Raw genomic sequence first — 20,591 nt, forward strand, 5'->3', positions numbered from 1 at the left:
CATTGTGTATATACACATACACATGATGGAATATTATTAAGTCATAAAAAAGAAGGAAATCTTGTCATTTGTAACAACATGGATGGACCTTGAGGGCATTATGCTAAGTAAAATAAGTCAAACAGAGAAAGATAAATAATGCGGGCTTCCCTGGTGGCGCAGTGGTTAAGAATCCACCTGCCAGGGCAGGGGACATGGGTTCGATCTCTGGTCCGGGAAGATCCCACATGCCGCGGAGCAACTAAGCCCGTGTGCCACAACTACTGAGCCTGCGCTCTAGAGCCCATGAGCCACAACTACTGAGCCCATGTGCCACAACTACTGAAGCCCACGCACTGCAATGAAGAGTGGCCCACGCTCGCTGCAACTAGAGAAATCCCACGCACAGCAATGAAGACCCAATGCAGCCAAAAATAAATTAATTATTTTTTTAAAAAAAGAAAGATAAATAATGTATGATCTCACTTATATGTGGAATCTAAACAACAAAAACAACAACAAAACTTAACTCACGGATACAGAGAACAGATTGGTGGTTGCCGGAGGTAGGGGTGGGGGAGGGCAATGAGCAAAATGGGTGAAGATGGTCAAAAGGTACAAACGTCCAGTTATAAAATAAGTAAGTCATGGTGATGTAATGAACAGCATGATAACTGTAGTTAACACTATATTGTATATTTGAAAGTTGCCGAAAGAGTAGATCTTAAACTGGTCACAAGAAAAATAATTGGGGCTTCCCTGGTGGCGCAGTGGTTGGGAGTCTGCCTGCCGGTGCAGGGGACACGGGTTCGAGCCCTGGTCTGGGGGGATCCCACGTGCCGCGGAGCAACTGGGCCCGTGGGCCACAGCTGCTGGGCCCGCGCGTCTGGAGCTTGTGCTCCGCAGCGGGGGGCCGCGACGGTGAGAGGCCCGCGCACCGCGGTGGAGGGTGGCCCCCGCTTGCCGCGGCTTGAGAGGGCCCGCGCACAGAGGCGAGGACCCAACACGGCCAAAAATAAATAAATGAATAAATAAATAATTTAAAAAAAAAAAAAAAAAGAAAAATAATTGTAACTATGTGTGGTGATGGATGTTACCTAGACTTATTGTGGTGATCATTTCACAATATATGCAAATATTGAATCATGTTGTACACTTGAAACTAATATAATGTTACATGTCAATTATATGTCAATTTTAAAAAGAAGACTATCAAGTAATGTGGAAAGATACTTGTACAAAGATTTTTTTTTTTTTTTTTGGTCTATGCCGCATGGCATATGGGGTCTTACTTCCCCGACCAGGGATCAAACCCGTGTCCAGCACTGGAAGCGTGGAGTCTTACCCACTGGACCACCAGGGAAGTCCCCAAAGATGTTATTTTTAATGCGAAAACTGGAAAGAACCTAAAGGTCCATCAAGAGGCCAACTAAATTATAGTACATCCACACTGTGTAGTAATATATAGCCATTAAAAATCAGGTTGAACATTTACCGAGTGATTATCTTTGGGCAGTGGTATAATGGGCATGGATTTAACATTTTCTTTGTAGTTTTTCCAAGTTTTCTCATCTGAACAATATCTGCAACTAGAAAAAAAAAAAAGATCAAATGTACCTTTTCAAAGTGGCTTATTTTGCCATTTCCTACCTGAGCATCCATGTAAAGATAATCAAAACTTGAAGATTGATCTGCTGGCCAGTTTAGACATAATCAAGCCAAAACATCAACAGCCACCATGACCTCTGCTTCCAGCCATCACCTCCCTCGTCCTGAACACACTAAGGGTGGTGGATCCTAGGGGAAGAGAATTCAGAGCTTCCCCCTTCTGTTTGCCAGCTTCTCTGGGGCCCCACTTCTGACCTGGGTCCTGGACATTGGTTTTTTTTGTTTTGTTTTGTTTTTAAAGCCCCTCTAACTGACTATAATGTATAGCCACAGTTGGAAACCCATGGTTCTGTTCTACTCTGCTCACTTTGCAGGTGGGACAACAGAGGCCCAGAGAAGTTCAGACTGATCCCAGGGCAGAGCTAGATCCTGGTCTTTTGATTCCTGGTCCTTTACACTTAAGCAAACCAATAAAGTCAAGGGTGGGGTTTTGTAGATTGACAGACTTGGAGCACCCCAAATGTTTCAAGAGGAAAACGGGAAGTGCAAAGACTTCTAAAAATAACCTAATTTTGACCCCTTCCCCAATCCAAGTTTAGAACTATGTCTGAGCAAATAGTTATCAAAAAGTATTTATTGAGCACAGTACAATTTGGAAAGATTAACCACAGTCTAACATAACAATGGGAAAGGCACTACAAAATCTAACTTAATGCAACTGTGTTGAGTGAGCGAAGATGATAGAAATCAAAATACCATTGTATTCAAGGTTGGCTTTACCCCAGAACAAATAAACCTAATTCCATCCGGGCCTTTGCCCTCCTAGCTGGGTCCTAGGACCCCTGTCTCTTGCTCCTGGTGACTGCCAAGAACGTCCCCCTCTGGTTACCCTTGCAAACCAGTTACACTTGCAAACCAAAAGCAATAGTTTCTCCTTCCATCCAGTCTCTACCCTGCCCCCAACCAGTCCTAACACCTCACACCTTCCCAATCAGACAGATAGAATGAAGCCTCGGAGTGTTTCCCTGGAAGGTGTACACAGTAGAAAGAAGTTTAGACTTAAGTCACCGATCTGACCGTGTGATATCTGGAAAGCCCTCAACAAAGCATTCAACTCTTTAGGACGCAAACCTTTTCTGTCTGTGACATGCATGACTACTGGGAAATCTATGAGGGCCAGTCTGATTTATTCAATGACAGCTTTGTGCAAGCCCAGCCCAGACCTGGTTTGCAAATGTGTAGTTAATCTTGAAGCTAGTGGCGTGTGGTGTTACAAGAATGTGAAAAGGAAGCCCTCACTTAATCATTTCCCTACTTGTCCCTGCTTTAAGCAGTACAAGAAATACAGAAAACATGGGAGGTGAGAAAGATTAGATTTGTTGCAATCTAAAGACCCTCACGGGAAGAAAAGAACTTCACTATTGTTTGAAGTGTCTTAAATCAATACCCTGGTGCTGCCTGACTTCTATGTGGAAAAATTTGATTTTCAATATTTACGCTTCAGTTTTAAAAAATCCTCAATTTCTTATCTTGAATTTTTAGCTCCCTCTTTTTCACGACATAGTGAAGTGTGTTAGATGGGAAGGGGGAAACCCCTACTATTTGCCTCATTGAATGCCCAGGCTGTTCAAGCAGCAAGACACCTTTCTGCAAGAAAATCTGCTTGTTTTGCTTTTAAAGGGCAATTTTATATTGCCATCTGCACTCATTTGTTTACAAAATTCACTGAGCTCCCACATGCCAGGCCATGAGGAGAAAATACTAAGCAAGCTAGACAAGTTGCCTGCATTCTTAGAGCTTATCATTCACTGGAAGAGGCGGGCAATAATCAGATATCCGCACAAAGGTGTGCTTACACAATGTGATAATTGCTGTGAAGAAACACAAGGAGCAAAGAGAACCTATAAAAGGAGGAGGGAGACTGGAAGGTGAGTGAAAGTGTCTCCTGAGGAATTGACCTTTGAAACTGAAGGATGAATGGGAGTTTATTTAGAGAAAGAAGGACCGGGAGCTCAGGCAGGCCAGGCAAAGGCCAGAGGCCAAGGGGAAGAGTAGCTGTTGGAGAGAAGTTTTGTCAGCTGTCCCCTTAAGGTCTCATCAATTATATGGGGCAGGTATGCAATTGTTTTCTTTTGGCAACTCCACCTGTACTTGCAAAGTATTAATCTTCCCAAGTCACTTGACACCAACCCACCTTTAAAAACATTAACCCATTATTTATCAAGTGCTCTCATTTTTTTCCCATCACACACCAATGTGGTGATTTCTTATCGTGAATTTTTAGCTCTCTTACTTTTACATGATCGATAGTGACTGAGGTCGTGTGTAGGATGGAAAGGGGGCGACCCTTCTGTTTGGTTCACTGAATGATCAGGGTCTTCAAGTGGCAAGACAACACCTCTCTACAAGAAAATCTGCTCATCTCGCTTTTAAAGGGCAAGATGGTCCTTTTCCAGAATTGAAAGTTACATGACTAAGGGTAATGTTTAAAACAGTTTGAGAAACACTAGGGGGAAAATGCACTCTTCCTCAGCTTCCTGAATTAGGGAGACAGAGTAGACCCTTGAGGAGAGAGCAACAGAGAGCAGCCCGTGCATCTGCCTGTGGGTATAAAGTGTGTGTGCACGGAAAATGCCAAACAGCATTTCAGGATTGAGACTGGTTCTTATTCCTTCCCTCTGCCCCATTTTAAAGACAAAGCAAGAGGAAAGGGGAAGGGGAAAGGGGGCTCTCAAACTCATCTAAGTTACTGGGTGTCATGGGGACAGAGAATAAACAACAAGAGATGAAAAAAAAAATACTACGCAGGAAGATTTCTCTGGAGTGGAACCCACCCCTCAGCCTCTAAATTAATCCTACAATTTAATGCCCAATTTAATATTCCATTCCACATGGAAGCCAGGTTCTTCATAATTCCTCAGTTACTAGATCTAGAAATCTACACATAAAGGCCACCCTCCTGTCACCAAAACTTTTAGGAAGAAAAATACGCGGTTTCCTCCACCACGCCCGCAAAGAGTTGTAATTAATACACTGTTTCAGTTTTCATTTGCCACACTTTCTACCTCCCCTCCCCAGAAGGGCAGCTTCTGTGGCGGCCCAGGGCATCTCGCAGCTGCAGGGAGCCCTCCCTCCCAGAGGGCAGCCCTGCGCCCCGGCAGACAGCAGCCCCGGCACGTTAGCATCTGCAGCCTGTCTGGTCCCTCCCCTCTGGAGTCCCTGTGCACTGCGACGACGCGCTGGCTTCCCAAAGCCGCAGTGGATTGTGTAACGACACTGTGAACGCCTAGAGGAGAGCGTGCTTAGCTTCACTCCTGACAGCATCTGTTAAAAGTCACTGGTGCCAGTTAATATGAGACCCACCAGGCAGGAGGGACCCTGAGACTCTGGGGGAAGGAGAGAGCGAAGCGCTGTCTGGACAACATCACTGGAGGTAGGGGGTGGGCTTTATAAATCTCTCCAGCAGCGATATTTAAACCCGAAATTCTGTCCTTAGAGCTGGCGTTGCAGGACGGGGAAGAGCACGCCGAGCCCCGCTACACGCCTTTAGTGCGGATCAAAGAAAGGGGGATGGGCGGAAACTCAGAATCCGGGGGGGAGTAGTCAGAATCCCTCCTCAGGGAAGCCTCTTGTGAAAATGCCAAGGACGTCTCCGCGCCTCTTTTCAATTATGTAACTCTTACACATTTGGGAGAATATGCATGAACATAAATTTAATTACTTATGAAAGTAGAAAGTCTCCAAATAGGCTGCATTTAAAGCTCTGGGGGCATCTGAAGTCTTACTAGACCTGGTCGCCAGCTGGCAGCATTAGAGGATGTCATCCTAGGGATTGGACTCCCACCCACCGCTCCCTGGTACCCACAGCGCGGGCAGCCGGGTCGCCGCTCGGGTATGGGGCCCTCTCGGCTCGGCAGGATCGGCGCGCACCCATCGCCGCGTCGCGGAGTCGCCGGGACCAGCAAGTCCGCAGGCGGCGGGGCGAGCTGTCCCCTCCCCCCGCCACTGCGAACACCTGGTCCGCGGTTACCTGCGGGACCGCGACTCTCCGCAGCCCATTGGCCGGCTCCCCGGCGCCCCTGCCTTTGGCCGCGGGGAGATGCCCGAGCCCGGGCGCCCGCGCCGCGCCCTCCGCGGGGCCAGCACAGGGCTCGCCGGGGCCTTCATCCGGCGCGGGGAAGAGCCCGCAGCGGCGCTGGAAGCGGGCGACGAGCTGGGAATCCTGCAGGCTCCAGAGCAGCTCGGCCATGGTGATCCCGGGGCCGCCGCCGCCGCCACCCGGTGCCCCCCGCTCGCACTGTCCCTCCTGCCTTCGCCCTCGCCGGGCCGGGCGCTCGGGGTGGCGGGCGGGGCCCGGGGCGCCAGCCAACAGGTGCGCCGCTCGGGTCCTAGCGCCCGCCCCGCGCACGCGGACGTCCAGGTGTTCGCCTTGACCTTGCGCCAGGCACGCCCGCCCTCCTTTCCTTCCCGGCGGGCCCGGGCGGGCTCGGGCGATCCCTGGCGTCCGGCCCGCTCGGAACTGGGCGAAAGGGTACAGGTGTCTACACCGCGCCTCTCTGCGCCCGACCGCGCCTCCTTCACCCCTCCCGGCTGGTGCAGAAGTGCCACCTAATGGGGAGCGGCCGAGCACGTGTGGACCTGCGTGAGTCCATCCTGGTGTGCGCCGGCTGATCGCTTAGTGACCTTCCTTTCACTTTTGAGCTCAAGAGGAGGTCTGATTTCCCCTCCAGCTCCCCCCATCCCGCCTGTAGTCCTGCCTTTGCCCACTTCCGCCAGGTAGAGGGAGCCCCCCAGGGAAGATTCCCAAGTCCTTGCCAAACTCTGCGTGATGCAACGTCTCCCCACAGGCCCAAACTTCTTTAACCTTGCTCAAGAACCGAGTAGGTTCGAAGTGGATCCTGGGTCATCCTCCGCGTCCCTACCCTTGCCCTTGTGATTTGGCAACTGGGGAACACTTTTAGACAGGTGGAGAGGAAAATTGATTCTCTCTTGGTTTTCCGCATTAAGAAAGATGGCGGTTGCCCCTCTCCTACTTCTTTCTTCCGCTCTGCCTCTAGACCTTTAGACCCGAAGAGAACAAGGTGTTGAAGGACCGCGAGGAGGGGGTTGACTTCTCCCCACACCTGCGCCTGCTTTAGGGATCTCAGCAGAACAGCAAAGAAAACATCCTGCTGGTCGACCTTGGCTTTCCCTCCTCCCTCCTGAATCTTCTAGCGGCACTGCACTTCCTCACAGGGAGTGAAAGACAACAGTCAAATTAGGCCCAGATGACCTGCTTGCAACGAAAGTGCAATTCAATCCTTCTGTCTTCAGTTTGCCGCTGAAGGCTGAGCATTTCCTGGTAGCCCAGTGTAAGTCCTGCTAAGTATTTGGTTGCACAAATGACTATGGAGGAACACCTGCCACGACCTTGTTTATCCAGATGTCAATTCAGGTCTTTGGGATGTAGCTTTCAAGGATGACGTGGTCTCCCTCATGCCTGAGTTTCCTCTCTCCTTCCCAGTCCTGTCTGGTGAGCAAGATCAAGGTGGCTGAGAGAGCAATGAAACTGTTGGGAAATACCATTTCCCACTTAACTTACAGAAGAAGCACAGAGCTGCCGTCACAATCCAGCTGTGTCACACACAGAGATGGTCAATCCGAGAAGCAGAAGGCTTCTCTCCTCAATGTTGCTGTCATTTACAGTCACTGGGACCAAACCCTGTGGTTTAGTTTTTTGTTGTTGTTTTTGTTTCTTTTTGTGGTTTAGTTTTAACAGCTGGAATTGTAGTGGTTTCGGACCTGTTCTTTTTTTTTTTTTAATATTTCATTATTTATTTATTTATTTTTTGGCTGCGTTGGGTCTTCGCTGCTGCGCGGGGGCTTTTCTCTAGCTGTGGCGAGCAGGGGCTACTTTTCCTTGCGGTGCGCGGCCTTCTCATTGCAGTGGCTTCTCTTGTTGCCGAGCAGGGGCTACTTTTCCTTGCGGTGCGCGGCCTTCTCATTGCAGTGGCTTCTCTTGTTGCAGAGCAGGGGCTCTAGGCACATGGGCTTCAGCAGTTGTGGCTTGAGGGCTCTAGAGCACAGGCTCAGTAGTTGTGGCGCACGGGCTTAGTTGCTCCGCGGCATGTGGGATCTTCCCGGACCAGGGATCGAACCCTTGTCCCCTGCATTGGCAGGCGGATTCTTAACCACTGCACCACCAGGGAAGTCCCAGACCTGTTCTTTGTATGTGTTAAAAGAAGTATGTTCCCCATGAAGACACTTGAGTGATGTTATCTCCCAAATTTGATGCTTCGATTTTCCTTTCTCCCAATTAGGAAAAAGAGGCAAAGCCAAACATGGCACATGGAGCATAAGGCCAAAAAATTGCATATTTAGACAATGCATTATATCCCCTTGGGGACCAGGTACTGACTCCAGCTTCCAGTGGCTTGTGATATCACGGTGTGCCTCACTTTCCTACTGTGATGAAATGATAATCCTCACTTCTTGTCTTTCTTATATGGCTGGTGTGGCAGTGCTTGGCTTGTGGCAGTATCACTCCAATCTCCTTCTCTTTTGTCACAGGGCATTCTCCCTGCATGACTCTCTGTGCCCAGATTTACCTCTTCTTATAGGGACACTAGTCATTGGATGAGGGTGCACTCTAAACCAGTCTGGCCTCATCTTAACATGATTACATCTGCAAAAAGGCCACATTCACAGGTTCTGGGTGTATGTGAATTTGGAGGGAATGCTACTCAACCCAGTAAAGTACTTAGTGCCAGGCATGTGCTCAGTACTTTCATACCGTAACTAATTTAATCACACTTTATCCTCCCAGTAGCCCTCTGAAGTAGCCGCTCATCCTTCATGTATTTGACAATTGTGCATTTACTAGTGTCAGACACTCTTCTAGGCCTGGGTATACATCAGTTAAAACATCAGAGGCCCTAGATCGTGAAACTTATATTTTAGTGGGGGAACAGCTAATTAAAAAAATCAAATAAATCTGTACTTTTAGGAAGCGACAAATGCTATGGAGAGGAGCAAGTTGGGTGGGGTAGGGGGAAGACATGTAGGTAAGTTGGTTACCTCCAAGAGGAGGATATTTGTGCAGAGACCTGAAAAAAAAAGAAGGAGCCCCCCCATCCAGATCAGGAGAAACAGCATTCCAGACAGAGGAAGCTGCAGTTGTAAAGGCAGCCCAAGCTCAGCAGTGTCGGAGGAACCACCAGGAGGCCAGCCTGGCAGGAGAGGCTTGAGTGCGGGGATTGACTTGGGAGAGGTGGGATCAAGTAGGGCCATTTAGGGTGTAATAAGGAGTAATACTCCCAGCTCAGAGGTAGGAAACTTGCCCAAAGCCACACAACTAAGTGGCAGAAGAAGGATTCAACTCAGGTCTTTGTGACTCTCAAACGTATTCTTTCCATTACTAAATCACATTCTCTCCTGGAATTTATCTTTACTCTTTACTTTTGTATTGAAAAGTATTCCCAGTGTGTAATGAGTGCTCAATAAACACTTAGTGAATGTTGTTCTAGACTAAGAGTACCCCTCAGTGAGTTTTTAGAGCTTTGGGAGTTTAGGACTCATTTGCAATTTTTTGCATGTAAATTCTACAACCCTCAGAGGCAAGTAGTTTTATCTCTTTTTTTTAGAGGAGAAAACTGAGACTCTGAGATGTGAAGTAATTTTTCCCAAAGTTACAAAATGTATTACATAGTCTTTTCAGGGTCTGCCATCTCACACTGCTCTTATGGGAGGATTTCCTTCCTCCTTCACCCACTCTCTTCCCAGGGGATGGGAAAGGAATGGGAGAGGAGATTGGCAGCCATCGTCTGAGCCATATGACCTGGCCCCCTGGCCAGAGCTAATTGGCCCTGGGCTGGACACTGCTTGACCAAATTTAGGATCATCAAACGCTTTCTCTTTGGGCATTTGGATTCATAGACCCCAGTTGGTATCTGTTGAACTAGGGAGAAGAAAATTCACTAACTGGAGACCACACCATGGGGCAGGCAAGTGGTCTTACTGCTGAGTGCTCACAAGGGAGAAATAAAGCAGACACACAGAGAAGTTAGGCAAGGCAAGCAATAGATCCTGAGAGACAGCTCCGCGGTGCCTCTTTCCAACCATTGTGAAGGTCCTCCTAGCCTGGGTTCCCAAACTACCCCCGAATCCTTGGTAACAACTCCCCCATTTCTGTTACTTATGGCCTGAAGAGTCCTAACTCAGCCAGCCAGGAATTGGCAGAACACGGAAATGGAGCAGTAACTCCCCACCTTCATGTCACCATCAAGGGGTTACCAAAGCCCTGCCCACCTCTTGCTGCTGGAGGCTTCTTCTTGCTGCCATGGGAACCGATTCTGACCCCTCACCCCAGCCCATCAGGGTGTTGAAAAGGGCTGCAGAGTCCTGGCTTCCTAAGAGATTCTGGAACACAGTGAATCTATTGATATTTCACCTCATGGTGAATCAGACTGCTTTCTAGGCTTTGCTGGAAATCTAGTCACTTTACGTGGGGAAGGCATTCTGAGATCCAAGCTAACGTTTGGCACATAACCCTTTCAAAATTTGCAGACTACTGTATATGTGAATTTGGTTACTGGCAGTCTTTTTTTAAAAGGGTAATTTATATCTTTGCGTATATGTTATGTAAAGTAACCAAGGATTAATAGCCTTAGCAGATTAGAGATATATCATTTGTTGACAAATTGATCAAAGCCCTGGGCTCCATGGACTGTTCAGATCACTGAAATTTTAAAATGTAAAGGATTAAACGCATCTTTTTTTTCTGGGGTGCAAACCCTTTCTTCTCCTTAACTAATGAAAAACAATTTTTCTATTTAGACAGTTTCAATAAATCATCAAACATAAATTATTTTCTTGGGGTTGGGGGGAAACTTTCAGGCTGAGAGAAATTTCAGGTTAAAACCTTGCTTTAAAAGAAAACAGTTACAGGTGATGTTCCTGTAAACAGGGGGACAGAAAGAGGGCAAGCAGTAAGAAGAAAGGCTGGGAGCCTTGAATTTCTCCTGCAGCAAACAGTCAAGGAATGGTCCAGTTTGCATGCTCTCACAACCATGAATATTGCTTAAGAGTTTGATTTCAGCTGGGACTTCTTGGTTTGAATCCAGTTGAATCAAACCATATGAGACAAAATAGTTTTCCAATGAGTTTTGATGGATTTTGACCACTTTATGAGGAACATGGTAGGGTTTAGCCTGCTCTACCTAACTAAAGAACTTGAGGGAAGGGGGATATCTCATGCCAACCAATTTTAAAAGTCAGTCCTCTTTGTTTGGCTTATGCTTTGATAAAACATCAAACATCTAACAGAGAAAAGGGAACCATTTCTTCCAATTCCATCAGGCTTGCATTGGGGTTGGTCAAGCTCATATACAGAGAGCCCCAATTTAAGACAAAGAAAATGTATTTGACTGTTCACAAGTGGTCTATTAGGATAGTCATTTTTATTCCTAAAGAATAGTCCCTATTAGTATCACTCCTTGTTGAGTCCTTTCCAATAATCAGTTTCCTGGACACTTTTATAATATGATTCAATTTACAGTTTCAGTTAACATAACACTTTCCAAGACTACGTTTACTACATAGATCTGGGTAGAACTGTACCACTTAGTTATCAAAAATTTAAAACCTCATTTACTTCACAATAAGCTTCCCAATCTAAGTGAAGCATTTTTGGTTATATTTCATGCATATATTCAAATTCATGAATCATCTACACGCTAAAAGTGGACTGGAAAACTTCACAGATATTCATCTCCAATATGCATTGTCTAATAAACAAAGCAAGTCCCAGAACAATATGGAACACTAGGTATAATATGTTGCTATTTATGTTTAAGATGTTAAAATACACGTTTGTGTGTGTGTGCAGGTACATATATGTGCACACATGCAAACGATTTGAAAAAGGTCTGGCGTAAAATCACTCATTAACTAACAGTAGTAGCTACCTCCTGGCATGCGATAGGAGACAAGGGGGACTTTCAGATTTTACTCTATGTGCTGGGATTTGTCTGAATTTTTCACAGATGTGTATTCCTTTTATAATTTAAAAAGATTTGTTGTTCTTTTAAAACGCTTCTAACTGGTCAGGCTTGGTTAGTGAGAGAAGCAGGTTTTTGAGATGCTTATATAAAAGAGATTACTGTGGGTAATTATACCAAGAGACTATAATTATTGAAAGTTGGCTATGAGCCACCAGATATTACTAGCATGTCTTTCTCACAAAGTTAACAATACCCCTGTCAAACTCACCTGATAGACAATAAAAAAATATTTTCAGCATGTGGTCTAGGGACTTCTGAGTTTCTGCTTCGGTGACTTAATAAGTCATCTTGTTGTGGTGAGAGGTCAGCGGGCAGCGAGGGGTACAGTGGGGAGGATGCTGGGCAATTGCCCTGGAACCTCATGGGGTCTCCATGTTCTTCATTATTGAGGGCAGGTTAATAAAGGTTATTTCAGCTGAAGCATCTGTAGCTCTGACTGATGTCTACAATGGGCAGATGCCCAATCTGTAACTGGCCCGAGCATGTAGGACTCCAAAGCTCACTCTATATCAGCAGTCCCCAACCTTTTTGGCACCAGGGACCAGTTTCGTGGAAGACAGTTTTTCCACGCCAGGGGGTGGGGTGGGTGGGGAGGGATGGGGGGGAGGGATGCTTCAGGTGGTAATGCAACCGATGCGGGGGATGGTTCAGGAGGAAATGCGAGCCATAGGGAGCGATGGGAAGCAGCAGATGAAGCTTTGCTCGCTCTCCCGCTGCTCACCTCCTGCTCTGCGGCCCGGTTCCTAATAGGCCAGGGACCGGTACCGGACCTCGGCCTGGGGGTTGGGGACCCCTGCTCTATATGAAAGCCCTGCCCACCAGGCCTGCCAATATAGATTCTCAGAATCAGTGCTACCCTATGGCTTCAGCTGAACCATCAGCATCCCTTCAGTAGAGGGGCCCCCTGAGCACAGTCTACAGACATGAGTCAGAGCTATAAGTACATAGGAACTGACATCTAGAGCAGAGGCTTCAGAGTCTGGCCCACACTATGATCTTAAAAATGGAATTAATTGCCAACCTTTAAACATCAGATAATTTCATGTAAGATGTAGATTTCTAACTTATCTTTAAAAACTGGCGCTCTGATATCACTGGGTCAAGATTCATTGTAGCCACACTTGCCTGAGCTGAATATCTGGGCTCTCTCTAGATGGAGTATCATTCTAGGGTTTTCCACAATTCTCCCCACTCCGTATTATTTCACATGCTTCCTCCGTTGCTCATGTGATCGTCAGCTTGGTCCCTGAAGTGGGTGGGATTACCTCCACTGCATTTAAAACAAGGAAGGCCAGTGCAGTTTGTCAGCCATGCTGTCCGTTGGAATCCCATCTCCCAATGTTAGATACAACAAGAAACCACAGTACTGCAGCTTAAGAAATCTTGAATGCAGTGGAGGAGACAGGATAGGCATCTGTATCAGTAAATCTAGTCACAAGTTTGGCCCCTGAATCTTCTTGCCTTCCTTAGCATAGTTAGTGACTGTCCATAAATGATCCTGTATTTCAATTTTTTTTGAATATGTTTAAATTTCAACCATCCTGACACTTGCAGCACTTCTCTCAAGGGTATGTTTACGCATTGGCAATTTTAATAGGGATATGTTGTCTTGCTTAAATAACAAATACTTATCTCCCCAGAAGAATAATGAACAAAGTGTTAATTTATAATTTTGCTCACAGTGCTTTCTCATTGCTAATTGCCTCCTTTGTTGCTGGTAATACCCTTTTCTGTTACCAATACTGTTGGAGGCAGAATGATTTGGTAGTGTGGATTGCAGAGTCTGGAACACCCAGGTTCAAATCCAGGTCTCTTAGTCCTTGGGCAATTCTCTTTTCTTCTCTGAGCCCAAGTTTAACCATCTGTAAAACTGGGATATCATTCCATACCCTATTTTTCTTGAAGGATCATTTCATGAAGTTAATGTGATGCTTGTTTCTTCCTTAGTTTAACTGTAACAGAATTTTCTCCAGACCCCTTATTTATTTATTTGTTTATTTTTGTATCTGCATCATCATTGACATAGCTTAACCTACATCATTTGGCTAATCCACTCTGTGAAGTGAGATAAAAATCTTTGTTGAAATACCGTAAGACTCTGCTTAATGCTAACATTTGTGGTCAGTGTGCAGTGGGAAGCAGCTTTCTTTTTCTTTTTTTTTAAAAAAAATTGTTTATTTATTTATTTATGGCTGTGTTGGGTCTTCGTCTCTGTGCGAGGGCTTTCTCTAGTTGCGGCAAGCGGGGGCCACTCTTCATCGCGGTGCGCGGGCCTCTCACTATCGCGGCCTCTCTTGTTGCGGAGCACAGGCTCCAGACGCGCAGGCTCAGTAGTTGTGGCTCATGGGCCCAGCCGCTCCGCGGCACGTGGGATCGTCCCAGACCAGGGCTCGAACCCGTGTCCCCTGCATTGGCAGGCAGATTCTCAACCACTGTGCCACCCGAAAAGCCCCGGAAGCAGCTTTCTTGATGATCAGCTGAAGTGATAACAGGAAGAAAACAGGATAATCAAACATGCTTTGATTTCTGAACTGCCTATATTAACTCTAAGTTCTAGAGTCTTAAATGTTACGGCCTTTACAATGTTTTTTACTATTGATGTCATGCCCCATTAAAATACCACTGTATTACTTGGTTAATAAATACTTGTGAAGCCTTATAAATCCACATTCTAGTCATGAACTGAGTTTATTAACCGTGGTAAATACCATTTGTATAAGTGAGGTAACTGGTATCTGTGGATTTGTTGAACACTAGAAAGCAGGCTAGAGAGTTCTTCTGGTTGTTTCACAGTTTGCTTCCACACAAGTGAGCTTTTAATTCATAAGAGCCAGGAGCTTGTTCCTTTTTTCAGTGAATGCAAAATCTTCTAGCCTGGCCTAAAATTTCAGCTTCTTTTTTCTATATTTGGTTAACATTTTACCTTGGTGGTCAGTATCAGGGAAGAGCATAGCTGAATCTGTTCCAATGTCACTGACCTATGAACAATAAACATCACGTACATGTCGTGGACTTCCAGAAGAAAGTGGCTTGGCCACTGAATCAGAGTGCTGGGTTCCTGGAGTCACGGCCACTTCAGAGCATCAACAGGTAGGAGCCCCACACCCCCTGCTAGTGCCGGCACAGCTAAAACCGTGGGCCTGGGCTTCCCTGGTGGCGCAGCAGTTAAGAATCTGCCTGCCAATGCAGGGGACACGGGTTCAATCCCTGGTCCGGGAAGATCCCACATGCCGCGAAGCAACTAAGCCCGTGCACCGCAACTACTGAGCCTGAGCTCTAGAGCCCGCAAGCCACAACTACTGAGCCCACGTGCCACAACTACTGAAGCCTGCGCGCCTAGAGCCCGTGCTCCGCAACAAGAGAAGCCACGACAATGAGAAGCCTCCACTCGCCACAACTAGAGAAAGCCCGCGCTCAGCAATGAAGACCCAACACAGCCATAAATAAATAAATAAATAAATAAATAAATAAATTTATTAAAAAAACAAACAAAACTGTGGGCCTTTGCTGTGCGAAAGGAAGGAGGACAATCTTAGGGGCTGTTATTCAAGTCAACAAAATTTTACCTTATAAATTCATTTCTTTTCTCTGTTTGATTTTTTTTTTTTTTTAATACTTCTAAGTTCTCTCTTTATCACCAGCTGGAGGCCTAAAACTTACATTTCCCAAACTCACTCTTGCTGGTAGAGTTCCAGTTTGGATTCCTCACATGAGAGAGGCTGGCGTGATATTTGAAAGTGAGAGGCAAGCAGAAGCCCTTGTGCTCCGCAGTCCTGACAGTCTGTTGTGGAGGCTTCTGGACCACAGACATGAGGACTGACAGCAGCTTCTGGGGGTCTTGCTGTGAATCGCCCACTTCCTGTGACTCACCGCAGGATCCTGTGATCCCTTTATTTCCTGATTACCTAAATGCCACTGGCAAATTCCCTATGTCCCCCATTCTTTTTTTCAATGGCTAATGAGCTTCTAATTTCTCTTTCTTTCTACTTCAGATAATACTGAGAGTAGTGTATTAGTTCTCCAAGGAAACAGAACCAATAGGAGATTATCTATCTATCATTATCTATCTCTATCTATAAATCTATATATCTATATACAGAGAGGTATATATATATTCCAGTGTTGTCCAAGGCCACTTGGTCATTTATATTATTTATATATATATATCTGGCCATTTATAAATATATAGATATGGATATATAAATCTATATGATATATCTATATCTGGCCATTTATAAATATATCTATATATTTATATTATATTATATATTATATGTAAAAATTAAATATATAGATATATAAATATATCTAGATGATTTATGTATCTATATCTATTTATATCACAAGATTTATCATAAAGAATTGGCTCATATGATTATGGAGGCTGGAAGTCCCCAGATCTGTGGGGTGAGTTGGCAAGCTGGAGACCCAGGACAGCCAGTGGTGTCGTTCCAGTCTGAGTCCAAAGGCCTAAGAACCAGGGGAGGAGATGTAAGTTGGCCCTTTACAAGCATTATCTTTAATCATCACAGCAATCAAAAAGTTTGGGAAAAGTTACTATTACCCTATTGGACAGATGAGAAAACTGAGATTTGGAAAGGTTAAATCACTTGCTATAAACTGTAGCTTTAACCCATTATTCACTAGCATGATCAACTCACTAGTGGCCTGACCACTGAAGAGCAATCATGTATCTTAGGACATAAAACAGCTTTTCTTCCACTCACCTGCTGTTGGGGACAAGTCCCACTTGATCTCCTTACCCAGCAGTCCCCTGTGAAATTATTAGGAAGGCCAACATTATGTGTTGGACTGGTAAATAACTTGTAGCACAGAGTGAGGAAGGCAGCATCGAACTAGCCCATTCTGAAGGGGTGTCCGGTTGGATGGTCTGCCCTCCTCCCCAGCTTGTTTCCAACTCCCTCCAGGATGTGGGGCTCTCTGCACATTTGGTGATCCTGCTCCTGGGATGTTAGCACATCCTCCCAGCGTTCTTCAAAAGCCATTGTAACTCCGAGATCTACAAAAACCATATGAAGGAATTCTGAATCCTTGTTGGTCAGAGTAGATAAAGAAAACAAAAACAACAACAGAACAGGATGTGGTTCAAGGCTGAATCATTCAGCACCAAGTAAATGAAGAGCTGTTTTAATGTTGTAAGGATAGAAAATGGAGAAGAGAAATCAACATAGGCCTTGTCCTCCTGAATAAACAGTGTGTGGGAAGATATAGGCAGATATGGTAATGACTGTAATAGCCAAGCTGGCATCTAGGATGAAGCAATGGGGAAATAAAGGAGGTAGAAATTAATGACAACTGGAGGATCAAAGAAAGCACTAGAGAGGAGGTAGGGTTTGAAAAGACCTATCTGTAGTGGGAAAGGCCTATCTGTAGTGGGAAAGGCCTATCTGTAGTGGGAAAGATCGTGACAAACAGAGACCATGGAAGGTTATAACAGACAGAAGACAAAAAACATAGCACAAAGAAAAGCAGAAACACAGAACAGTGTGGGTTGAAGTCTAGGAGGGATGTGAAAGGGAAGAATTATGTCAGAGATTGAGGGTGGATATGATAACAATATGGCCAGACCAGGATCTGCAAAGGGCACCATCGACAGGCTGTATGTGGATGAAACTGAAATAACAAATTACTTTATTCTAGCCAATTGTCCAAATATTTTTCTGATTAGTAAATTCAATTATGAAGTTAGATTGATAAAATTTTGCTAAGTATTAATTTACACAAAAAGATATAGTTATTCAGCCTAGCACAGTTACTAAACTATACGTATTAGGTTAAAAATCATGAAAGTAAGTTATCGTTTTAAGTTATCATATTATGGGCTAGGGTAGGTTTCCAACGTACCGATTAAATGTTTTAAAAAGGAAGAATTCCATTGGTTGTGGGTCACATAAAGGGGTATTTTTATTTTAATACAAATAATTATGTGCTTGGTTCATATGACACCATTAAAATGGATTAGGGCCCATTTTTTTCTCAGATGATTTTGATCTATGTTCATTTTAAAATACAAACAAAGGAAAAAGCTTCATTTTACCAACTTTAATTAGGCTCACAAAGATTATATAAGTAAATTATCTACCTCAGGTATATTGTTTGGTAAAACTTGTGTTGCTTCAGGAGAGGATGGTACCTCTAAAAATGATCATAAGGGAGAAAAACATGTTTGATGATAGGAACAGAGCTCATATGGCAGCTGGTCAACTAATGGATCCTGTAATTGGCAGAGATCAGCTTCTGCAGCTTAAGGAAGAAGCATAATCACGTTGCTAAAAATACACATCAGTGTTTAGTTCTTAGATAACAAATTGGCTGACACAGTACCAAACACATGAAGCTAAGAACACCTTGCAAAATATCTGTGACAAGGTACCCTGGGCCACAGTCATAGTAATATACTACTTTATCTTGGCTGTCAGACCAAATGTTCCCCCATTTGAAGAATGTACACAAAATTATCAGTGTGGCAGTGGAAGAAAAAAACTCATGGAAATGTGAGATAATTACTCTGATAATCAAGTAAAGCAGACGATATTATACATATATCACCAATTTCTATCCTCAAAATAGCTCCTTGTCACAGGGACCATTTGCTTTAATATGGTAAGACCAGATTCACCTTATTGCTTCTATAATTCAGGATAAGGAACACTAGATTTTAAGTCAACACATCTTAGTAGCTGTATTACCTAAGGCATGAACCCACTTCAATATTCTGACACTTAGCCTTCTCATCTATAAAATGGGGTTAATAAAACCACAGGATGCTATGGAAATAGAATAAGAATACAATAAGATAACAAAACAGAGGCTGGCAGAAATTATGCTCATCTTTTTTGTCTTGAATCCAAATTGAGTTGAAAATAAAATGAGGAATTCAACCTAATTGGTTGACTAGATTCTAGGGGCTGATTCACAGTAAGCAGTTGTCACCCAACATCTCTTCCCTCTATTTTTTCCTTTAGTAATCGAACCCTATTTTGTTCAGTGTGGCAATGAGCTTATTTGAAAGATTACCTTTCTTGGTCTTTCTTTCAGATAAATGTCATCATTGTCAAAGTTCTGGCCAATGGGAAGTATTACATTCTTCTTTCTTCCTGCTCCCTGGAATGCAGAGGTGATAGCTGGAGCTCTAACAGCAATTTTGAACCAAGAGGTGACAAAGAAGATGGAAGTTATTCACTGGGGATGATAGGGCAGACAAATATTGCCCAGGTCTCTGTGGACGCTGTGGATCCAGCATACCACAGTCCCAGTCTATGTGTGGATTTCTTTTGCAAGTGAGCATAAACTCTGTGCTTATAAGACACTTCTATATTGGGTTCTCTGTTAAATACAGCTAAATGTAACTCTAGCTCTTATGCCAAAATACCAATGTATATAAAAAAGAACTGCAAATTATTCATTTACAGTGAAAAAATAATTGTAAGTCTTTTGGGCCCAGGTAATTGAAAACTTAGTATACTCTGTCCTCTAGAAATCTGTCTGGGGAGTAGAGAAAGAAAGTCATGGGGAACTTGCCATACAGTTTTTGTAGCTAGCTACATCAAGTCAGAGATTTTTTTTTTTTTTTTTTGGCTGCATTGGGTCTTCGTTGTGGTGCGTGGGCTTCTCATTGTGGTGGCTTCTCTTGTTGTGGAGCACGGGTTCTAGGCGCACGGGCTTCAGTAGTTGCAGCACACGGGCTCAGTAGTTGTAGCTCATGGGCTCTAGAGCACAGGCTCAGAAGTTGCTCTGCGGCATGCGGGATCTTCCTGGACCAGGGCTCGAACCCGTGTCCCCTGCATTGGCAGGCGGATTCTCAACCACTGAGCCACCAGGGAAGTCCCCAAGTCAGAGATTTTGAGGACCCAGAATCCACATGGGGACTGACCTGCACTGGGGACCGCATCTCAAGCCCGCTGATCAGAGGATCTTCCCCCAGACAACACTGGGTGAACATGGCCCAATCTCCCTGCTCCCACCACTGGCAGGTATCCTCCCTTCTGAAGATATAATCTTTCTTTAAATGAGTCATCAACATCAATAAGACTCTTGTGGGACCTGCTGCTACTGTTTTTACAGACTGGAGAGTGACCTTTTCAATATTTTTATTATTGTGAATTTAGAACCCACACAAAAGCAGACGGAATAGTGTAGAGAATCCCCTATGTGCCTATCGTTCCACCCCAGTGTCATTGCCCCACGGCCAGTGCTGCCCCATCATACCCCCAGCTGCTTCCCTCCATCCTGTATTATTTTAAAGCATGTCCCAGACATCATGTAATTTCACCTGTGAATATTTCAGAATGTCTTTAAAAGATATATGTGTTAGAAGTAACTGCAATCCTACCATCACAAATAATGATAAATTCTGAGGGTCAGATTAAGGTAATTTATTGGGAGGCATTATATGCAGGAAAACATAACCCTAACTCTTATACCAAATACCAATATATATTTAAAAAAATAACAAAGTATTCATTTACAGTGAAAAAAATGATAAATCCCATGAGGCCAGAAACTCCAGGGCTACTTCGAGACCCTCTTTCCGTACCCGTCTTCTGCCAAAGATGCTTAGTTTCCCAGCTTCCCATACAGCTGTGGGACCCATATGTTTCAATCCTGAGCAATGAGATATAAAAGGAAGCCTGCCAAGGTTCTCCTGGAAATGCTTTTGCTCCCTGATAAAAGGAAAGTTGGTGAGGGGGCCTGCTACTTCTTGGCTGCACTGAATGCAGGTTTGTGAGAATGTGATGCCGGGAACTTGTTTATGCACCTGCTACCAAGAGGGGAAGGTCAAGAGAATCACAGACATGCATAAACCAAATGTGGTATATCCATAAATGAAATACTGTTCAGCAATAAAAAGGAATGAAGAACTGATTCATGTACAGTATGGATGAACCTTGAAAACCTTATGCAAAGTGAAAAGAGCCAGACCAAAAACCTCACATATTATAT

General features: G+C 44.6%; 1 protein-coding gene and 1 long non-coding RNA gene across 9 annotated transcripts in view; one reads left to right on the forward strand and one right to left on the reverse strand.

Annotated features, from left to right (window-relative positions):
• Positions 1 to 5,956, reverse strand: part of SGPP2 (sphingosine-1-phosphate phosphatase 2) — a 142,261-nt gene extending 136,305 nt beyond the window's left edge. For 3 of the 6 annotated variants that reach the window (XM_082396822.1, XM_082396821.1, XM_082396817.1), the window contains exon 1: positions 5,618 to 5,956. In XM_082396822.1, the coding sequence (XP_082252948.1) occupies positions 5,618 to 5,836 (219 nt within the window). In that variant the 5' untranslated portion in view covers positions 5,837 to 5,956. Of the gene's footprint in view, positions 1 to 1,474; positions 1,569 to 5,617 lie in introns of all 6 variants that reach the window. The other 3 variants (XM_082396819.1, XM_082396818.1, XM_082396820.1) reach the window with 3 other exon arrangements.
• A 904-nt stretch (positions 5,957 to 6,860) lies between these two features.
• Positions 6,861 to 20,591, forward strand: part of LOC309630962 — a 62,178-nt gene continuing 48,447 nt past the window's right edge. For 2 of the 3 annotated variants that reach the window (XR_014245977.1, XR_014245978.1), the window contains exon 1: positions 6,865 to 6,938. This is a non-coding gene — a long non-coding RNA (uncharacterized lncRNA). Of the gene's footprint in view, positions 6,939 to 20,591 lie in introns of all 3 variants that reach the window. The other variant, XR_014245976.1, reaches the window with a different exon arrangement.

Source organism: Balaenoptera borealis, assembly GCF_965194805.1.
Source record: "Balaenoptera borealis genome assembly, chromosome: 6".
In the NCBI taxonomy this organism is placed as follows: domain Eukaryota; kingdom Metazoa; phylum Chordata; class Mammalia; order Artiodactyla; family Balaenopteridae; genus Balaenoptera; species Balaenoptera borealis.